This window comes from Nomascus leucogenys, chromosome 11 (assembly GCF_006542625.1).
Source record: "Nomascus leucogenys isolate Asia chromosome 11, Asia_NLE_v1, whole genome shotgun sequence".
Classification (NCBI taxonomy): domain Eukaryota; kingdom Metazoa; phylum Chordata; class Mammalia; order Primates; family Hylobatidae; genus Nomascus; species Nomascus leucogenys.
This window is the reverse complement of record NC_044391.1, coordinates 58,459,285-58,481,711: the sequence shown is the minus strand read 5'-3', so window position 1 is coordinate 58,481,711 and position 22,427 is coordinate 58,459,285. Positions and strand designations below refer to the sequence as shown.

Sequence of the window (22,427 nt, the reverse complement as noted above, 5' to 3'; positions counted from 1 at the left end):
GATAAGTTCTTAAGTTCAGCCCACGTATCTCTGAGTTGTGTCAAAACCATTCCAACACATATGGCACTGCATGGCTTTAAATCCATACACTGAGATTTGAGGATGCTCCTTTACTGTATCTATTAGTTTGAATGATGGATTTTAGAAGTTTATATCAGAGCAAGCATTGGTGGCAAAAGTCTTAATAATCATAGAGTTGGGGCAAGCACCTGCTTCTTACCAAGTGTTTCTGATCTGCAGGGTCAGTGCAATATTCCCCTGGTGGTGGGGAGCCAGGGAGAGAGGGAGTCTCAGAGATCAGTGTGGGGCCAAGCCACCAAATGATGGGGCTGAAAAATAAAAAATATAAATGAATCTTAGTTATCAGATTATGCTGATCCAGATTCCAGGACTTAGCTTCCCTTTTTGTTCTGATGCTTTCTAAAAGACTCCATTTGTGGAAAAAGTCCCGAGTGGTGAGGGCTGAGTAGTTGGTGATTGTCCACTGGAGTGTCCGACAGAATCACATAATGTTGACTGATGGAGTAGGCTATGGAGAAGGAGCTCCTGACTCATCCTCCATGATGACTGGTCAGTGGGGAGAGGAGCAGTTCCCCAAAGATGAGAAACCATTTGTGGGGTGTGAATGTTTCTAAACCAGGATGTGGTCAGCAATACAAAATGTTGACATTCTCAATCTGCTTTATTCAACAGAACAAAAGAAGGCAAAGAGAGCAGAGAAAGCAGTGCAGGAATGCAGACTGCATCAGAAGGTACATCACATGCCATTCAGGGACACTGCAAGAGAAGATCAGGACAACTGATTTGTCAGATGGGAACTCCTGAGTGTAGCTATAATGGGCAGGATGGTTCGCAATTAAAGAGAGGACTCCTCGTCTGCAGCTGGACCTAGACTGAGTTTCAGTTCTTATGGGGATATAGGTCATTTTCTTCTCAGAATTATGGCAGACTCAGATACCTGTAATAATATGGGAACTAAAAAGGACATTTGCATGTCTGAGTGATGATAACTGTTGACCTGATGGTGAGCAACAGGAGCTCAGTGGAACAGGTATTGATGAGAAGAAAAGTGAGGGCATCCCAGCTCTACCTGGGAGGGCAGAGGAGACTGGAGGCCAGGGGAGGACAAGCAACCTGAGGAGAGGGCTCTGCAACCAGAAAGGGGCCTGAGAGCTATGGGACTGAGAGCAGGCGGCAGCACTTCAGTGCCTGTAGCTCTTCCTGCTGGAGGAGGAGGTGGTGGTGTACTTGATGGTGGAACTGCCGCCTCCAACAGAGCTGAGGCCACCCCCAGTGGCTCTGCCGCTGCTGGAACTGAAGCCACCTCCAACGCCAAGACCACTGCCATAGGAGTAGCCGCTGCCTCCACCCAGGCCTAAGCCACTGCCGACACTGCTGGCACCGCCATAGCCACTGGAGACGGTGGACTGCACCACAGCTGTGGTGGGGAGGGGACAAGGACACAAGAAGCCACGATGAGCTCATCCTGTCAGCCTGAGCCCAGTCAGAAGAGTGGAAGGGCAGGGGAGGAAGGCAAGCAAAGGTACTTACAGATGTTGACTTGTCCAACGCCTTCGCCATTCAGCCTGTGGAGAGGAACACAGGGAGGGTGAGACCTTCCCTGGATGAGCATGGGAAGCCTCGGTGGGTGGAAGAGTCCATGGGAAAACTTTTAGTTTTCTCCCAAGAAGAGCAATTATGGCCTTGGGCAGTGCACCTTAAAGTTGTGCTCAGTGCCAGGTACCTTGAAGATGGACTCAGCTGTTGGAGGAAGTCGGGTCAGTTACCCACCTGCACTCCTCGCCCTCCAGGAGCTTGCGGTAGGTGGCGATCTCCACATCCAGGGCCAGCTTGACGTTCATCAGCTCCTGGTACTCCTTCAGCAGCCGGGCCAGGTCCTGCTTGGCCTTCTGCAGGGCATCCTCCAGCCCTTCCAGCTTGTTCTTGGCGTCCTTGAGTGCCATCTCTCCACGCTGCTCAGCATCAGCAATGGCGGCCTGCAGGTTGGCACACTAGGAGGGGAAAGGCAGAGAAAGAACTTGTCATCTGGTCTTTCAGAGAAGACTAAACCTGGCTGGTTCTTTTCCAGTGAAGAAGGTATCAGGAACCCAGAATTGATGGTAAATGAGCTCTGACTCTTCCTGTCTAGCCTTTTTACTATCTTCAAAGTTTTTACGTCTGGAGTTACATGATAAAATCCTGTGCCCTTTGTGTTAACTCCCCTGCCTAAAGATGTGGGTGATGACCAACAGAAGATGCCACAGTGGACACAAGACCAAGGACATTAAATGTTGTCTCCAAAGCAAAACCAAAACCATTTTTGATGATCTTACATGGATGCCACAATAATTTGCAAACATTGTCAACTGAGGTGATGAGTTTTCACATGAGGCTGTTGAGACCTTTCCTTCCTCCTGCCTCACATTCTCTCACCCACTTGGGCCATGTTTTCCTTCCTCATAGCCCTGGTTTCACTTTCTTTTTCACCGTGAACCTTGAGCAGATTTGTAGCAAGGTTACTCATGCTTTCTGACCTGACATCTCGCCCAACTTGGTCCTTTGCAATTCCAAAGTCAATCAGTCTTCTTACATAAGCCCTTCCAATGCCTCTAGACTATACTTTTACAGCTTTGACCAGGTGAGAGTGTTTCTGCCCAGGTGATTGTTTCACGCCCTTGGGTGTGATCCATGTCTCTGAGCCAGTGTTATCACTGAGCCTAGGAACTGCATGTCTTTCCTTCTCTGCATATCAATCAATTCCCAAAGAATTTTACTAAATAATGGATGACTGCTGCCTCAAGACCTAATAAAAAAAAATGATGCTTTTCTCCTCCATTGCCCCTCACCATACCTGCTTCTTGACATGGTCGATCTCAGATCTCAGTCTCTGGATCATGCGGTTGATCTCAGCAATCTCCTGCTTGGTGTTGCCCAGGTCGTCCCCATGTCTGCCTGCTGTGACCTGCAGCTCCTCGTACTGCAGCCCAGAGAGGGAGAGAGAGACAGTGTCTATGGGTTCTTACCTGGGAGTGATGACTTTCACTTGTGTATCATGCATGTCATGAAGTGGACCTAATGGCTTCTCCCCAAGAAACTTGAGGAAAAGTTGATGTTATGTGGTGAGTGGATACTAAACTCTGGAGTCACAGACCATCCTTATTATGGCATCACTGCCTGCCTAGTTTCCTTAGGGAGTAGAAATGTTCTGTACCAATTTCTAAAAGTCAGCAATCAGGGTGAAGCTAAAAGCAGAGATGACTATGTCCTTGTCTGTGGCAGCTTTCCTCCTGCATTGGGTTCTTTTTCCTCCTTGACTTGGGCATAAGTTCTGCAAATGTCTGCTCTAGTAGTGCAGAGTGCATGTCCTGGGAGAGGAACCCAGCTTCATGTCAGGAGATGTCCCCAGTGAAGCCTGCAGTCCTCTGGTATTCAGGGATGGACACAAGGATTCCTCAGCAGCTGTATACTCCCTGCTCACCTTGGTCTGGTACCAGGACTCAGCCTCAGCCCGGCTCCTCTGAGCAATCTCCTCATATTGGGCCTTGACCTCAGCGATGATGCTGTCCAGGTCCAGGTTGCGGTTGTTGTCCATGGATAGCACGACGGATGTGTCTGAGATGTGGGTCTGCATCTGGGACAGCTCCTGCAGAACAGAAGGTCATAAGATCAACTTCACTTCTGACATTTACAGAGATACCCAACCCTATACTTCTTCTCCCCTTTGCAGACCCCATCAGAGTAAACAGAAGGACAGTGGAGATGCTTACTGCATCATACAAGGCTCTCAGGAAGTTGATCTCATCTGTGAGATTGTCTGCCTTGGCTTGCAGTTCAACCTTGTTCATGTAGGCAGCATCCACGTCCTGGGGAAAGAGCCAACAACCTGGAGTTACCTGAGTGCACCTTTCCAATCTACCCATCTTCTAGTCCCCCTGCCAATTCTCCTCTCCCAGGCAAGTGAGGACACAGAGCCACTTCTCTCCTTCTAAATGAATTTGAATTCCTGGCTTCATCTGCTCACCTTCTTCAGAGTCACAAATTCATTCTCTGCTGCTGTGCGCTTGTTGATTTCATCCTCATATCTAAGGGAAGAAAGGCATGGGACACATTTGAGCCAGTGGATAGGATGAAACAGAAAAGCAGCCTGGGATTCAACATTTTCCTGAATGGAATATATTTTAATTGGGCTTTCCTGCCACAGAGAGCCAAAGAGATGATTTTTGCTGCTACTAAATTTGCCACTTCTTTAATTTCCCCATCCTCCCATAACCATCTGTGGTTCTTGCAGGTTTGCTCCTAGGGACTAATTTGTGCTTTTCATTTCCATGGACATGGGTTATTAGGAATCCCACCCCTGTCTGGCCCTGGTCACCCAATAGTCTTGAAATGTGTGCTGTGGGAAATGGAGTCCTCACTTGTTCTTGAGGTCCTCCACCAGGTCCTGCATGTTTCTCAGCTCTGAGTCCAGGCGGCCCCGTTCCCCGACGATGCTGTCCAGCTGCCTCCTGAGGTTGTTGATGTACTGCTCGAACAATGGCTCCAGGTTCTGCCTCACAGTCTTGGTGCCCTGCTCCTGCAGCAGGGTCCACTTGGTGTCCAGAACCTTGTTCTGCTGCTCCAGGAACCGCACCTGGAGGGGAAGCAAGATGGTCATTTTCCAGGCAAAGGAAGGAAGAAAAAGTGTCTGGTATCCGGTTTCCTGGCAGGTCTGGGAGGTCCCCATGGTGCTGGTCTACTACATTGCATGTAGAGAGGCTCAGGCTGAGCCCTGCTCCCCCAACCCCTTCTCCTTTGCACCCCACCAGTCTCACTAGAGAAATTGTCCCACAGACCATTGAGGTGTTCTCACGCTGTAGGCTATTGATCATATCAGTGAGTTTCTACATTTCTTCTTTTTCTTTTTCCAAGCACAGTCACAAATCTAGTTTAAAAATATTATTTACCTGATATATTGTACACAGTTTTTTTACTGATAGGACCTCAGTTAGGAGGGATATTAGATGTTGACTCATGATTAGATTCCAGTCTACTTTCCTATTTAATGTGGCGTCTCCTCTCAAATATTCTAATGTTATGGTCATTCTCTGTTTTTAAAATTAAGTAGTATTTCTCCATGTTTTATAGTTGTTTCTATGTCCTTTTTTTGGTAATCCAGCCAGATTATCTTTTCCTTTTCTCTCTAAATTTTTTTCCTCTTGTTCAGACCGCAGAGTGTAATTTACCAGCTCATATACTCCTGGCATTTGCTTTGTAATCTCTTAGACTCTTCAGAGGGAAGAGTTAACCTACTCCACTCTCTGATGGCATCATCTGTGCTTCAGGGTTATGAAAAGTTATGGCTCTCCCTAGGCAGGAGTGAGGGCCACTCCAGAGATCCCATGGGGGAGTGATGCCCATCCCTGCTGCCTGCTGGGCACCAGCAGCCATCTGCACTCTCTGCAGAGCTGGGCTGGGTCCCCTTCTCCCTCCCTCCTAGGTCTCCCTGGCAGGAAGGTGTTACTCCTCTGGTCTGGGGACCCTGAAGTGCCCCATGGAGGGCATGGCCCTGGCTCACCTTGTCGATGAAGGAGGCAAACTTGTTGTTGAGGGTCTTGATCTGCTCACGCTCCTCGGCCCGCACCCGCTGGATGGCAGGGTCGATTTGCAGGTTGAGGGGAGTCAGGAGACTCTGGTTGACGGTGACCTCTTGGATGCCTCCAGGGGGGCACACAGGGAAGCCAGGGCCCCCAAAGCCACCAGCAAGGCCGGCTCCACCACCCAGACCAAAGCCAATGCCGGCTCCACCACCGAAACCAAATCCACTCCCGGCGCCACCAAAGCCATAGCTGCCTCCGACTCTGCTGCCATAGCCGCCACTGATGGCACAGCTGCCCCCTCCAATGGAGATCCTCTTGGAGCCCCCCAGGCCATACAGGCTGCGGCTGCCAAAGCCAGCTCCTCCACATGCGCCACCCAGGCCACCACTGCCCCTGGAGCGGGACACAGAGACACTGCTGAAGCCAGAGCGGCTGACCCCCGGGAGCCTGGCTGAGCTGGCACTGAAACCCCGGCGGCTGCTGCTGTGGCTCCTGATGGTGGTGGATGTGCTGGCCATGGTTCCAGGAGATGAGAGAGCTGAGGAGAGTGTGAGAGGCTGGAGGAGAGAGGGAGGAGAAGCAGGACTAGGAATCGGACTCCAGCAGCAGCTTATATATGGAGAGCATGGGCTGGGCCCAGTCCTGGAAGGTGAGCTTGCAGGTTGGGAAGGGCTGGGCTTTACAAATAGTGAGATCACACCTGCATTATTACAAAAGTTATGAAATACCGAGATTGCATTTTTCGCTTCCTTTAGTCAGGCAAAATGTTCCTGTCTCCAGCTTTGACTCGAGACCTCAGCACAATAAGAGCATTCTCAATTCATGAAGTTGGAGTTAGTCACTGTCTCTAGCAAAGGTTCTGCATGCTAGGCTGTTTATCAACATGCCCCCGAGTGCTCTCCTCTTCCCAGTCTGACTTTCTTCCAGTAGAGCTGTTGGAGATCACAAGCTCTGTATTGTAAATTCCTTAACAGAAATATTACAATTTCCCCATAATTGTTTCACCTTTTAGGTGCAATTTTAAACAGGTAGAGAAGCAGAACACTGCTATGGGCCTGTGTATACCTGTCACCTGCTTCAGTGATGATCACCTCATGGTCAGCCTGATTTCTTTCATACTTCAACCCAATTTCCTCTTCCATTCTGGATTGTTTGAAAGCAAATTCCAGAAGTCATATTATGTCTTCAATAAATAATTCAATATTAATATCTAAATAATAGGTCCTTTAAAAAAATCAAAACACTATTTTTATATCTTAAAAATTTACATACTAATTAAAATGAACGTGTCTATTTTGTCTTCAAGCAGTCCTATTTTTGTTATATATTTCTTATATTTTGGTGTCCCAATCAGAGTCAAAATAAGCTCTATAAACGTTGTATTTGAGTGATATATCCTTTAAATCATTGGAATTTTAAAAATCTCCCTTCATTTCTTTCTTTTATTTGTTAAATAAAACAGGTTAACTGTTCATTGTACTTTTTCATTCTTGGGATTTTTCTAATTGCATACCCCTATTGTTTCCTTTAATATGCGACTCTAACCTTCATATTTCATATTAAAATTAGAAGCTTATTAAGATTCTGTCTATATTTAAACATTCTAGATGTAAATGTAGTAGACTGCCCATTTAAATTTTGAATAGTACTACTTGCACAATTATTTACATGTTTACAAATTGAATACATGATACATGTTTTAAAAACTTTTTTGTAAAACATGCTAAACAACAAAATAATATAGCTCAAGGCCATTCCCCAGTTACCCAATTCCTATCTATGGTGGAAGTAATGTTAGCAGTTCCTTGTGTATCCTTGTATCTTTACTTGGATATTTTTCTGTGCTTTTCCTGGGCCATGGGTGACATGTCTGTACATATGTGTTTGTGTCAATGTGTGTTTGTATGAGTGAAGAAGAGGTGGAGGGAGTTGGCATACATAGAAAGGGAGCCTGCATTGTAGAAAGGTATATAAATAAATACATGAGTGTTTTGTGTGTATGTGTTTGAGTGTGTTTTATGTATATAAACTATTTCATGTATTCATATATGCAAAACATAAAAATATTGTCTTTTTCAATTGTGATTGTGTTGTGTCTGCTTTGTCTCTCACATCTATGTTTTCTGATTCTCTTTTTAACAGTCTGTAATCTCTTTTTCATAGCTGTTTGCTTTTCCCAGTTATTCCAGGACATTTCTCCCAAATGTCCATTACTGTCTGTTTACCAATGTCTTTCCTCTTAATGCCACTTTCAATTTGGCCTTCATTTCTTTTTTCTTTTCTTTTTTTTTTACACAGAGTCTTGCTCTGTCACCCAGGCTGGAGTGCAATGGCATGATCTCAGCTCACTGCAACCTCTGCCTCCCAGGTTCAAGTGATTCTCATGCCTCAGCCTCCCGAGTAGCTGAGACTACAGGTACCCGCCACCACGCCTTGCTAATTTTTGTGTTTTTAGTAGAGACGGGTTTTTAGCATGTTGGCCGGGCTGATCTTGAACTCCTGACCTCGTGATCCACCCGTGTTGGCCTCCCAAAGTGCTGGGATTACAGGCGTGAGCCACGGCACCTGGCCAATTTGGCCTTCATTTCTAAGCATGACTTTGTTGTTTTCTCTACCCCTTTTCTGCGCTCCACAAACGAGTATTTTATCTTTTACTGTCTCACTATATTTTGTCTTCTTTTTCCCACTTTATAATGTTTATTTTTCAGTATTTTATTGTGCCTTTTTCTGTTGAGTATTCTTTATGAGTCTTATTTTTTTTTTTTTTTGCCTATTTTTTTCAATTTTGAATGCACAGATCTTTTGTGAGTCCTGGCATGGTTCCTTTCTGATTAGTGCTTATTTTTAATGAGATGAGCCCCCTCTGGACCTGCCATTTGTAGAAAGTATTATGAGCAGAGGAGCCAGGGCCATATCCAGGCTAACAGGGGTTCTGATTGTGACACAGGGCTGTGTGAATAGTTCTTTTATTCTTTCATTCAGCCAAACCCATAAAGATCACTGCAGAGTGGCTCACAATTCACAGCCTCTCTGTTTTCTTTGCCTCACAACAAAATGCTGCTAGTTGACCTTGTCTCTCTTCTTATTCAACTTTGCCTTCGTAGTTTCTTGAAACTTCATGACAAGCAGGGTCCTGGCTTGTGCTTACACACCCAGTTGTGATGGTTGCAAATAAGGGATTCTTGGATTTTCACATGAGGACATGCCCTTTACATTGATTTAGTTGAGGGAAATGAGTCAACTGTGCCTGGCATGTAGTGAAACCTCACTGTTAGGCTGTGTTTGGTTTTCCTTTGCGGTTACTGTGTTGTTTGATTTTGATCTGTTTATTTGTGAGTGTTCTCCACTGGCTTTTTCTGAGATTGGCAGCCATGGCATCCGCTCTCTGAGTTTTCCTAACAACCTTGTTTGTATTTTTCTGTTTATGTGAGGACATTCTGTCATCATCATCATCATCATCATCATCAGTCGGTTTAGGGATTTTAAGATCTTTTACTTCTGGTGTTTGAGGGTAGAGTCTGCCTTTATGTTTTTTGTTCTCTTTGTTGTTTTTAGGTAATTTCTGAGAAGAGGAAAGTGCTTCCCTTTCTTCCACTAGATTAAGTTCAGAAGCCACTCATTTATATTTAAAATATCATATTATGTAAAATGTTAATCTAATAACCTAAGTTAGAAATATTATTTTTTTCCTCTCTTGCACTTTGTTAATATAGATGTCTCATTGTTCTGTAGGGCCTCTATCTTCCCTCGAGCTATATTTGAGTAACTTGAACGCTTTCCATAAAACATCATTTTTACTATTGCTAGAAATTTAATCTCAAACTATATTTGTGTTTTCCTCAGTGTAATAAGCCACTTCATTGCTGAAACAAACTTTGTATTATTGAAAATTTCCAACAGGTAAAGAAAACAGTATATAAACCTCCATGAATGAATTACGCAGATTAAACAGTTATCAACATTTTCCTCATTATTGTTCCATTTAACTCCCCTAGTCTTTTTATATCTAACTCCCCTACATCTTTTCTTAAAGTATCTTAAAGGAAATCTACACATCAAGTCATTTCACTTGTCAATATTTGTATTTTTATCTGAGTAATAGTGAATTTATAATCTAGTTGTGTAACAGTATTAAATCTATCCAATACCTCCTTCATATTCTCATTTCTCTGATTATCTCAAAAATTTCTCTTTGTAGCTGGCTTGCTCCAAGCAACATCCTAACTAAGTTCATATATTGCATTTGACTGCCATGTCTTTTAAGGTTATTTATTCTGTAATGAACCCTGTCTTTTTCTTTTATTTGCCATCGATTTGTGGAAGTTTTGTTTGTTTCTATAGAATGTTCATATTCTGGATTTGACTCATTGCTTCCTGTTGGTATCACATAACGCCTTCTCTCCCCTAGTTTTTCCTATGTGTTGGTAGTTGTAGTGAACACTTGATTAGATTTGTTCCCATTGTAGCAGGCAAGATTATGCAATAGCTGGTGCTATGTACATCCTCTTGCACCATATCATAAGATATGTAATACTAATTGCCTACTTTTTGTGATGTTAAGACTGATTAGGGGATTTCAGTGGTTTCAACCCAATCCCTCCATTATAAACCACTGCACACAATACAATTTTCATCTGATATATTAATATTCATTGACTCCATCAATTTCCAGATTCACTACTTCATTAGAGGTTGCAAAATGGCATCTTTCTGATTTCATCATGCCTTCTGTGTTTATTAGTTGGGATTCCTCTACAAAGAAGAACTCTTCATCATTTACCTTTTAGGTAACCTAACATTTAATTCATACAAGAAACTTAGAATAAGTGTTTGACTCTTTCCCTTTATCAGTTTTCAGATAATAGATTGGTTCTCTAGCAATCTTCAAAGGTAACCAAGAAGGTATTTTTGTTTTGATATAATTATAAATTCACAGTTTAACAAAAAATGTATTTGATATGTTTCAGTCCACTGCAGTCATTAATTCTTTTGGCACTTAAATGGTCCTATTTGAAGCAATGGAAGTTCTTTAGACTGGCTTCGGTCCTTTTACAGGACCTCACTTGCTTTTGATAGGTTCCTTGTTTTCTAGGACCAGATGTCTCAGGCCTACTTTGTACTCATCATGCAGTGGACATGAAATCACCTATTTCCCCTCGTAGATCTAGTTGCTTTTATTGGGAAATGATATACATCAACTAGAATTCGGATGCTAGGAGCCCTTTTTATTACTGAGTTGCCTTTGCTGTGAAGTCTTTTCGATGGACAGAGCTAGGAAAATGTACAAATATGTTTAAAAAGATAGCAAATCAGAAGTTTATACTAATATTTCAATTCAAATGGAAGATTATATTAGGTTGGTGCAAAAGTTATGGCAAAAATAGTAATTACTTTTGCCCCAACCTAATAGAATAATGTATACCTGTATTTAAATTTTCTCACACTGATAAATTTGGTTCTAAATGACATTAACGTATTGTTTATTTGCTTTATCCTACAACATACTTATAATAGTATCAAGATAATAATTTATATTCCTTAGGGTATGTACCCAGTAATGGGAATGCTGGGTCAAATAGTATTTCTGTTTTTAGGCCTTTGAGGAATCGACATATTTTCCACAATGGTTGAACTAATTTACATTCCCACCAACAGTGCATAACCATTCCTTTTTCTCTGCAACTGTTATTTTTTGACTCTTTAATTCTGACTGGTATGTGATGGTATCTCATTATGGTTTTGAGTTGCATTTCTCTAATTATCAGTAATGTTAAGCTGTTTTTCATATGACTGTTAGTCACATGTATGTCTTCTTTTGAAAAGTGTCTGTTCATGTCCTTTGCCATTCTTTAATGGGGTTGTTATTTTCTCATAAATTTGTTTAAGTTCCTTATAGATGCTGGATATTAGACCTTTGTCAGACGCATAGTTTGCAAAATTTTTTCTCGTTCTGTGGGTTATTTGTTCACTCTGTTGATAGTTTCCTTTGCTGTGCCGAAGCTTAATTTAATTAGACCCCACTTGTCAATTTTTGCTTTTGTTGCATTTGCTTTTGGCATCTTTGTCATGAAATCTTTGCCTGTTCCCGTGTCCATAATGGTATTGCCTAGGTTGTCTTCCAGGGCTTTTACAGTTTTGAGTTTTACATTTGTCTTTAATTCATCTTGAGTTGATTTTTGTGTATGGTGTAAAGAAAGGGTCCAGTTTCAGCCTTCTACATATGGCTAACCAGATATCCCAGCACCACTTATAGAATAGGGAATCCTTTCCCCACTGCTTGTTTTGTCAGGTTTGTCAAAGATCAGATGGTTGTAGGTATGCAGACTTATTTCTGGATTCTCTATTCTGTTCCATGTGTCTGTTTTTGTACCAGTACCATATTTTGGTTACTGTAGCCTTGTAGTATAGTTTGAAATTGGGTAGTGTGATGCCTTCAGCTTTGCTCTTTTTGCTTAGGAATGCCTTGGCTATTCAGGCTCTTTTTTAGTTCCATATGAATTTTAAAATAATTTTTTTCTAGTTCTGTGAAGAATGTTGTTGGTAGTTTGATAGGAATCACACTGAATATAATCCAGTGTGATTGAATCTGCTCAAATTGCTTTGGGCAGTATGGCCTTTATAATGATATTGATTCCTCCTATCCATGAGCATGGGATGTTCTTTCCATTTGTTTGTGTCATCTCTCATTTCTTTGAGCAGTGTTTTGTCATTCTCATTGCAGAGATCTTTCACCTCCCTGGTTAGTTGTATTCCCAGGTATTTTATTCTTTTTGTGGCAATTGTAAATGGGATCGCTTTCCTGATTTGGCTCTCGGCTTGGCTGTTGTTGGTGTACAGGAATGCTAATGATTTTTGTATGTTGATTTTGTATCCTGAAACTTTTCTAAAGTTGTGTATCAACTGAAGGAGCTTTTGGGCCAAGACTATGGGGTTTTCTAGATATAGAATCATGTCATCTGCAAACAGGGATGGTTTGACTTCCTCTCTTCCTATTTGGATGCACTTTATTTCTTTCTCTTGCCTAATTGCCCTTGACAAGGCTTCCAATACTATGTTGAATAGGAGTGATGAGAGAGGGAATCCTTGTCTTGCACAGATTTTCAAAGAGAACGCTTTCAGCTTCTGCCCATTCAGTATGACGTTAGCTGTGGGTTTGCCACAGAAGACTCTTTTTTTTTTTTGAGGTATGTTCCTTCAATACCTAGTTTATTGAGAATTTTTAACATGAAGTGGTGTTGAATTTTATTGAAAGCCTTTTCTGCATCAATTGAGATAATAATATGGTTTTTGTCTTTAGTTCTGTTATTGTGATGAATCATATTTATTGATCTGTTTATGTTGAACCAACCTTGAATCCCAGGGATAAAGCCTACTTTATCATGGTGGATAAGGTTTTTGATGTGCTGCTAGATTTGCCAGTATTTTATTGAGGATCTTTGCTTCAATGTTCATCACAGATAATGTCCTGAACTTTTCTTTTTTTGTGGTGTCTCTGCCAAGTTTTGGTATCAAGATGATGCTGGCCACCTAGAATGAGTTAGAGAGGAGTTCCTCCTCAATTTTTTGGAATAGTTTCAGTAGGAAAGGTACCAGCTCTTCTTGTACATCTGGTAGAATTCAGCTGTGAATCTTCTCTCTTTTCTTTTTTATTAGTCCATCTAGTGGCATATCTATTTCATTAATTTTTAAAAAAAAAACAGCTCCTGGATTTATATTTATTTATTTTTTTTATTTTTTTTTTTTTAGACAGAGTCTCACTCTGTCACCCAGGCTGGAGTGCAGTGGCATGATCTTGGCTCACTGCAACCTCTGCCTCCCAGGTTCAAGCGATTCTCATGCCTCAACTTCTCCAGTAGCCGGGATTACAGGCATTGGCTGCCACACACAGCTAATTTATTGATTGATTGATTTTTATTTTTTAAGTAGAGATAGGAGTTGCACCATGTTGGCTAAGCTGGTCTCGAACTCCCAACCTCAGGTGATCTGCCCACCTTGGCCTCCCAAAGTGCTGGGATTACAGGTGTGAGCCACCACACCTGGCCCTAATCTTTTGAATGGTTTTTGGTGTCTTAATCTCCTTCAGTTCAGCTCTGATTTTGATTATTTCTTGTATTCTGCTAGCTTTGGGATTTGTATGCTCTCGGTTCTCTAGTTCTTTTAGTTGTGACGTTAGGTTGTTAACTTGAGATCTTTCTAACTTTTTGACGTGGGCATTTAGTCCTATAACTTTCCTTCTTAATACTGCCTTTGCTGCATCCCAGAAATTCTGTATATTTGTTCTGATTAGTTTCAAAGAACTTGATTTTTGCCATAATTTTATTATTTACCCAAAAGTCATTCAGAAGCAGGTTATTCAAATCCCATGTAATTGTCTGGTTTTGAGTGAATTTCTTAGTCTTGATTCATAATTTGATTGTGCTGTGGTCCGTGATACTGTTTGTAGCTGGCTTGATTTTCAGATCAACTGTCAGGGTATCACAGTACTTGTGTTCAGGGACCCTTATTTTACTTAAAATACTAATAATAACTTAATTATTGGTTATTGTTGGTTTCTCACTGTGCCTAATTTATAAATTAAGCTTTATCATAGGTATGTGTGTATAGGAGATAACCCAGTATATGTACGGTTTGATAATATCTGAGATTTGGGGCATCCACGGGGGGTCTTAGAACTATCCCCATGGATAAGGGGGGACTACTGAACCTCCTTTCCATACTCTACTCTTTGGAAAGAAGTCATTAGTCACAGCCCACACTTAAGTGGGGAGCAGTTACACTCTACCTCCTTCTGGGGGAGTACTTACATAAATTGTTTGGAATTCTTCCATGTGACAGTTGTCTGTCCTCTCTTACTGATTTACTCAATCATTTATTTATAGCACTATAGGTTTATGGGTATTTATTTTGTACTTTGCACTATAATCCAATACATATATGTATTTATTTACTTCATTGCTCAACTTTTTCCAATCTGGCCATTGGCAGCACTTTTAATTGACACATGGTGTTTTTTCATTTTTGTTTGCTTCTTTGTTATTTAAAAAGCTTCCTTACTTTCTGACATGGCAAGATGCTCCAGGATCATCTTTTATGTCTCCTGCCCTAGTCCTAAAATCAGCCATTTCTCCAAGAACCACTGGCTCCTAGTCAGGGTTCTTCAGATAAACTGAACCAATAGGAGATAAATATATAAAGAGATTTATTTTAAGGAATTCACTCATATAACTATGGAGAATGGCAAATCCAAAATCTGCAGAGCTGATGTGTCAGTTTGACTTTGAAGGCTGGAACCTGCTGTAGAACCAGAGGGAGCTAATGTCCCAGTTTGAAGGCTATAAGGCAGGAGAATTCTCTCCTACTAGAGGGAGGGTCGGTCAGCCTTTTGTTCTATTCAGGCCTTCAGCTGATTGAATAAGACCTACCCACAATAGGGAGGGCAATCTGCTTTACTCAGTCTACGGATTCAGATCTTAATCTCATCCAAAACATCCTCACAGAAATACTTAGAATAGTGTTGACCAAATATATAGGCACCTGTAGCCCAGTTAAGTTGACACATAAAATTAACCATCATGTTAACAGTGGGTAACAGTGGGTAATAGCATTAGCAACCAAGATCTAGGTACAAGATGTGCTCATTGCTACTGGGGTGTCATTGTTTCTGGGCCCTGTTAGGTGACAATAAATATATTTCTATGTATTATTATATGTAACCATTTGTATCTATCTATTCAAGTCTCCAACTTGAATTCATTACCACATGGATCATTCTAGCATCTTCGTTTGCTTACCTACAACCTCACGTAACAACAGCAAAAACCCTGGCTGCGACTATCTGCTATCCATTTACTTAATTGTTCTGTTCCTCAGTATATATTGTGATGGGACAATATAACACGAATGGGACACATAACATCCATTGAAGTTGCCACATAAAATTAATCATCAGAACATATGTTGTGGAATAGAATTAAAATTAGAGGGAAGATGGCGGATTGGAGACAGGGCTGACTTGCAGTTCCCACTTTGATTAACAGAACATCACGTGGAGACTCACACTGTGAACTTTTGCTCCAGGAACCACTGCAGAAGCATACCATGAAAACAGAAAGAAATCAGAGATTTTTTGAAGAAAGGAGCAGGCCATTGCAAATTCCGCAAGACAGACGAAGAACTCCAGTCACAAAAGACATAAACTGTTGAGAGCTTTATGACCCCAACTATCACCTGAGAAACCTGAATACTTATCCTGGCCAACTTAGGGCAAGCTTATATTCCCCTTCTACTATCGCAGCTGGTGCTCCCTCAAAAGTGCCACCTCCTGGCTGGAGGCCAACCAACTCAGGACAATACAGCAACTCAGGACAGAACAACCCTGCTCCAAAGAAGGAGAAAACAAGGCTCATTCCACTGCCTGCAACATTCTGGTCTGTTGATGTGACAACTTCACTGCTAGCATAACCAGCATTTGAGGAAACCAGCACACTAAACATATCGACAACCAAAGACTCTCACAGAGTCTACTTCACACCCCTGCCACCTCCACCAGTCATAAAAAGAAATGAAATAATGGCATTCGTAGCAGCCTGGCTAAAGTTGGAGACCATTATCCTAAGTGAAGTAACTCAGGAATGGAAAACCAGACATTGCATGTTCTCACTTATAAGCGGGAGCTAAGCTATGAGGACACAAAGGCATACAAATGATATAATGAACTTTGGGGACTTGGGGAGAAGGGTAGAAGTGGGGTGAGGGATAAAAGACTACATATTGGGTACATTGTACACTGCTTGGGTGATGAGTGCACCAGAATCTCAGAAATCACCGCTAAAGAATATTTCCATGCAACCAAACACCACCTATTCCCCCAAAACTCTTGAATTTTTTTTTAAACATATCTTGCAGAATAGAAAAAAAAATTCAAATTATTGTAGAATATTTTTGTGGGAATTCCCAGATATCTGGTAAAACGTTATTCAGGGAGAGGGTGTGTCTGTGAGTATGTTTCTGGATGAGATTAATATTTGAGTATATATACTGAGTAAAGTAAATTGCCTTACTTATGTGAGTGGGCCTCATTAAATTAGTTAAAGGGAAGAATAGAACAAACAGGTTAGTAAGAGAGAATTCCTTTTGCCTAATAGCATTAGAGCTGGGTTTTTTCTGCCTTTAGACTCAAACTAGAACATTTGCTTTCTTGGGTCTCCTGCTTGTCCACTGCAGATCTTGGGACTTGCCAGCCACCTAAACCATATCAACCAATACTTTATAATCTCTCTCTCTCTCTAAATACATAGGTAAGTAGATTGATAGATGCAGATAGATAGATAGATACAGATATATATACACATATATATATACACATATATATATACACATACATATATACACATATATATATACACATATATATATATACACATATATATATATACCTTATAGTTTCCATTACTCTGGAGAACACTGACTAAAGCACAGGCATAGTGGTTTCAGAATTGTTAGTCATGCCACCGTAGGAAGCAACCTTATCAACTCAAGTGCAATACTGACATACAGTTCTTACAAGATTCTTTGCCTTTAGTCTCATAGACTCCACTCACTTGCAGAGTTCCTAATGTCAGCCTTTTTTCTCCCCATCCACTTCAGGGAGGTAATTTCATACATTTGTAATATAGTTAGATCCTTTTGCCACATTGTACATTCCATTCTAGGATCTCTCAATCTTATAAATAATTTTCTTTAATTTCAAACAGTAAGGTTTACTCCGCAGTATAAAATTCTGTGAGCTTTCCCTAATAAAAATTCCACTCATAAAGTTCTATGAGTTTTCCACCATAAAAATCCCAGCAAAGTACTTTGTGGATATCAACAAACTGATTCTAAAGTTTTTATGGCGAGGCAAAAGACCCAGAATATCTAACACAATATTGAAGGAGAACAAAGTCAGAGGACTACAAGCATCTGACTTTGGGACTTACTATGAAACTACAGTAACAAAGACACTGTGGTGTTGGTGAAAGAATAAACAAATAGATCAAGGAACAAAATAGAGAACCCAGAATTTGATCTACATAAATATAATCAACTGATCTTTGTCAAGGAAACAAAGGCAATACAAAGACAGCCTTTTCAACAATTGGTGCTGGAATAACTAGATATCTACATGTAGAAAAACGAATTTAGATACAGGGCTTATATTCACCACAAAAATTAACTTAGAATGGATCATAACTCTAAATGTAAAATGAAAAACCGTAAAGCTCCTAGAAGATAACATAGGAGAAAGCCTTGATAACCTTAGGTATGACAATGACATTTTAGATACAATACCAAAGTCAGGAACCATGAAAGATATAATTGATAATGTGGACTTCATTAAAATTATTAATAAAAATTCTGCTCAGCAAAACACACTACCAAGAGAATGAGAATTCAAGCCACAGACTGGAAGAAAATGTTGGTAAGAGACATATTCTGTAAAGGACTGTTATCCAAACCATACAAAGAACTCTTAAAATTAACAATAAGTAATAACTTGATTATAAAATGGGCCAAAGTCTTTAACAGACACATCACCAGTGCAGATATACAAATGGTAGATGAGCATAGGTCATCAGAACAATGCAAATTAGCACAATGAGATATCACTACATGCCTATTAGAATAGCTAAATCCAGAACACTGACCATACCAAATGCTGGCAAGGATGTGAAACAACAGGAACTCTCATTCATTGCAATGCAAAATGGTATGGCTACTTTGGAAGAGCGTCTGGCAGTTTCTTACAAAACTAAACATACTCTTACCATACAATTCAGCAACTGCATGCCTTGGTGTTTACCCAAATGAGTTAGAAACTTATGCCCATCCAAAAGCCTGCACACGGATATTTACAGCAGCTTTATTCCTAATTTCCCAAACTAGGAAGCAACCAACAAATCTTTCAGTAGTTGAATGGTAAGTCAACTGTGGCCCATCAAGACAATGAAATATTATTCAATACTAAAATGAAATGAGCTATCAAGCCATGAAAACACATGGAGGAAACTTAAATGCATATTACTAGGTGAAAGAAGCCAACCTGAAAAGGCTACATACTGTAGCCAACTCTATGACATGCTGGAAAAGGGAAAAAACTATGAAGACAGTAAAAAGATCATTGGCTGCCAAGGCTTAGTTGGGAAAGATAAATAGGTGGAGCATAGAAGATTTTTAGGGCAGTGAAATGAATCTGTGTGATACTATAGTGGTAGATACATGTTATCCATCTTTCATAACCATAGAATGTACAACAGCAAGAGTTAACCCTACCGTAAGCTTGGACTTTGTGTAATAATGACACATCAACATAGATTTGATTGTAACAAATGTACCACTCTGGTGGGGGCTGTTGATAGTGAGTGAGGCTATGAATTTGTGTGGGCAGTGGGTACATGGTAAGTTTTTGTGCCTCTGGACAATTTTACTGTGAACCTAAAACTGCTCTAAAAAATAAAGACAATATAGATAAACTTGGCAGACATTATGCTAAGTGAAATAAGCCAGACATAGGAAGAGAAATACTGCATAGTCTCACTTCATCGTGTTATGTAGAAGAGAGGAACTTATGGAAGTTTAGAGTAGAATGATGGTTATCAGAGAATGGGGGAGGGGGTGGGGATGGGACAGAATGGGAATTGCTGGTCAAAGAGCACAATTTCAGTTAGATGAGAGGAATAAATTTTGAGATCTATGGTGCAGCAGGGTGACAATCATCAATAATAATATATTGCATATTTCAAAATAGCTAAGAAAGTAAATTTCAAATGTCTCACCACAGAAAATGATAAAGCAAGGTGATAGATATATTAAGTAGCTTGATTTAATCATTTCATATTTTGTACATATATAAAAACATCATATTGTACCTCATAAATTTATGCAATTTTGTTTTTGTCAATTTAAAATATTAATTTTTAAAATCCCCCCAAAATTCTATGGATTTTGACAAATGCATAATGTGACCTCACCACTACAATTGTTTCACTTATCACCTTGCAATGGTCCTTTGCCTTTTCATATAAACTTTATCCAGTTTATTGATATTTAAACAATAGCTTGCTGGGATTTTAATTGGGATTGTGTTGAATCTATGTATCAATTTAGAGAGAATTGACAGCTTAATAATTTTGAGTCTTCCAATCTACGAATCTGGAATATGTCTTCATTTGTTTACATCTTTGATTTATTTCATCATTATTTAGTAGTTTTCCACCTATGGAGTCTCTTTATATTTTGTTAGATTTATGCCTAAGCATTTAATCTTTTGGTGTTATTGTGAATGGTATTGATTTTTAATTTCAAATTTCAGTTCCTCATTGCTGGTATATAAGAAAGTACTTACTTTTGTCTAGTAACCTCGTGCCTGCAACTTTGCTCTCTTTGCTTGTTGCTGCCAGGAAAGTTTTGGTAGATTCTTTGAAATTTTCTACATTGACTAAATGTCATATGAGGATAAACAGAGTTTTTTTATTTCTAATATATATTACTTTTATTGCTTATTCTCATCTACTGCTGCAGTTAAACTTCTAGTACAATGGGAGTGACAGTGGAGAGACGGGACATGTATGACTTGCTCTAGAACTGTGAAAACGGCCTAGTCTCTCACTGTTAATTATGATGTTAACTATGGGATTTTTTATTTTTCAGATGTTCTTTACCAAGTTGAGGAGGTTGCCATCCATTTCTTGTTTGCTGACAGGCTTGTTTTCTTTGAAACGTGAATTGGTGTTGGGTTATATAAAAAATTTTTTCTGCATCAACTGATATCATTATATGATTTTTCTTTTTTAGCCCTCTGATATGGTAGATTTTATTGATGGCTTTTGAATGTTACACTAGCCTTGCATATATAGGATAAATCCTGCTTAGTTATGGTGTATAACTTTTAAGTACTGGTAGGATTAAATTTGGTAATATTTTGTTGAGCGATTTTGCATCTATGTTTATAAGAGGTATTGGTCTATAGTTTTCTTTTCTCAAAACGTCTTTATCTAGTTTTGGTGTTAGAGTAATACCGATCTCCATAGAATAAGATATAAAGTGTTCTCTCTGCATCTGTTTCCCAGAAGACATTGTAGACAATCAGTATCATTTCATTTCTAAATGTTAATAGAATTAACCAATAAAAATATCTGGGCTTGGTGCTTTCTTTTAGAGAGGCTGTAAATTATTGATTCAATTTATTTAATAGATATGTGACTATTCGAATTATCTGTTTCTCCCTGTGTAAATTTTGGTAACCTGTGTCTTTCAAGGATTTGGTGCATTTCATTGAAATTTCAAGTTTGTTCATTTGTAGTTTTCCTTTATTATACTTTAAATGTTCATATACTGTAAGATTTTTATTTTTTATATAGGTACACATACATGCACATTGTTTTTAACCTCCTTTTGGTATATTTCTACATCCTAGATAATTTACCTTGTCAGTTATTTTCCTTTTAATTATGCTTCATGAGTATATAACTGTATGCATGGTCAGTGGGTTTAGGTCAGTTATCACATGTGTGCTGTTGGGGAGGTCTGGAGGGCAGTGAGGAGACGTTAACGTCAGAAGCTGCCCGTGTTGCTGAGGAAAAGCCTAGGGGTGAACACGGTGGGAATCTGACACAGTAGGATCCTGAAACACCTTCTGTGAATTTGCCAACCAAATAAAATGTTTCTAGTGATGTGGGAGCCAGAATGTTAGGGGGATAATTGTCACTCCTGAGGAAAACAGGAACTGAGGTGGCCCAAAGGCAACACTAGTTCATTGACCATCCACTTATATCCTGAGACTTTCCTTAGCCATTCACAGATGCCAGCCCAGTTCACAGACAGGCCAGTTCACTCCTGAGGGAGGAATATAACTGTCTCTTCCGATAAACAGACTCGGTTTCGTGGAATCTCTGTGAGAGGCTTAGAGTACGAAAGGAAGGAATTTCCATTCTTGTCTTGCTTTCGAATTTCAAGGAATAAGCATGAGAGTTTTGTGCCTGGCTGTTTGGATTTTTATTTTTTATTTTTCGAGACGGAGTCTTGCTCTGTTGCCCAGGCTGGAGTGCAGTAGCGTGATCTCAGCTCACTGCAACCTCCCTCCTGCTCCCGGGTTCAAGTGATTCTCCTGCCTCAGCCTTCTGAGTAGCTGGGATTGGCGCCCACCACATGTTCAACTAATTTTTATATTTTTAGTAGAGATGGGGTTTCACCACGTTGGCCAGGCTGGTCTCGAACTCCTGACCTCAGGTGATCTACCCACCTCAGCCTCCCAAAGTGCCGGGATTACAGGCATGGGCCACCACCCCCAGCTGTTTGGATTTTTAATTGTGTCAACTTTAATGTCCCATTTCCCCGTTGTGAAGATAACTGTGGTGCACATCCATGTGTGTACAGCTGTCTGCATTTGCACGTTCTCCTCAGGATACATTTCCAGAGGTGTAATTCCAGTTCTAAGTAGGCACATATTGATTGCTGTTGATACACCTTGTCAAATAATTTTCTTAGTCATGAGGCAATTCTAAGTATAAATAAAGTATCTTATTTTCTTCCCAAATGACTTTTACTCTATTTGGACAAAACTGTTTCTCCACTGGGCATTTAGGCCAAGCACTGGTGTATAAGGAGGAGTAGTCTTAGAGACCAAGTCAGAGGGACTGGGCTGCCAGTTCCTACATACAGTAAAACCAGAGTGGATAATCATGGTGGACCAGATGACTCCCACTCCACTTGCCAAACATTTAGGAGGAATTTGATCAGAGAAGATACCTGAATATCAGGATGCGATAGTGCTGTTAATTGAACCTCTCTAAAGGAGAAGTTTTAAGCACATGG

General features: G+C 40.4%; 1 protein-coding gene across 1 annotated transcript; it reads right to left on the bottom strand.

Moving 5' to 3' along the window:
* Positions 1 to 666: 666 nt before the first annotated feature.
* On the bottom strand, positions 667 to 6,157 carry LOC100593588 (keratin, type II cytoskeletal 6B). Its single transcript, XM_003252080.4, has 9 exons — positions 5,555 to 6,157; positions 4,416 to 4,630; positions 4,022 to 4,082; positions 3,768 to 3,863; positions 3,479 to 3,643; positions 2,852 to 2,977; positions 1,792 to 2,012; positions 1,552 to 1,586; positions 667 to 1,438 (listed from the first exon to the last, which is right to left on the bottom strand). The coding sequence occupies exons 1-9, from the start codon at positions 6,092 to 6,094 to the stop codon at positions 1,203 to 1,205; spliced, it is 1,695 nt and encodes a 564-aa protein (XP_003252128.1). The 5' UTR covers positions 6,095 to 6,157; the 3' UTR covers positions 667 to 1,202.
* Between the last annotated feature and the right edge of the window lie 16,270 nt (positions 6,158 to 22,427).

Coding starts and splice junctions, on each gene's coding strand:
- LOC100593588 (XM_003252080.4), bottom strand. CDS start 6,094: ATGGCCAGCACATCCACCACCATCAGGAGCCACAGCAGCAGCCGCCGG. Junction 3,864..4,021: donor AATTTGTGACTCTGAAGAAG/GTGAGCAGATGA, acceptor CTCTTTCCCCAG/GACGTGGATGCTGCCTACAT. Junction 2,978..3,478: donor AGTCCTGGTACCAGACCAAG/GTGAGCAGGGAG, acceptor TCTGGGCTGCAG/TACGAGGAGCTGCAGGTCAC.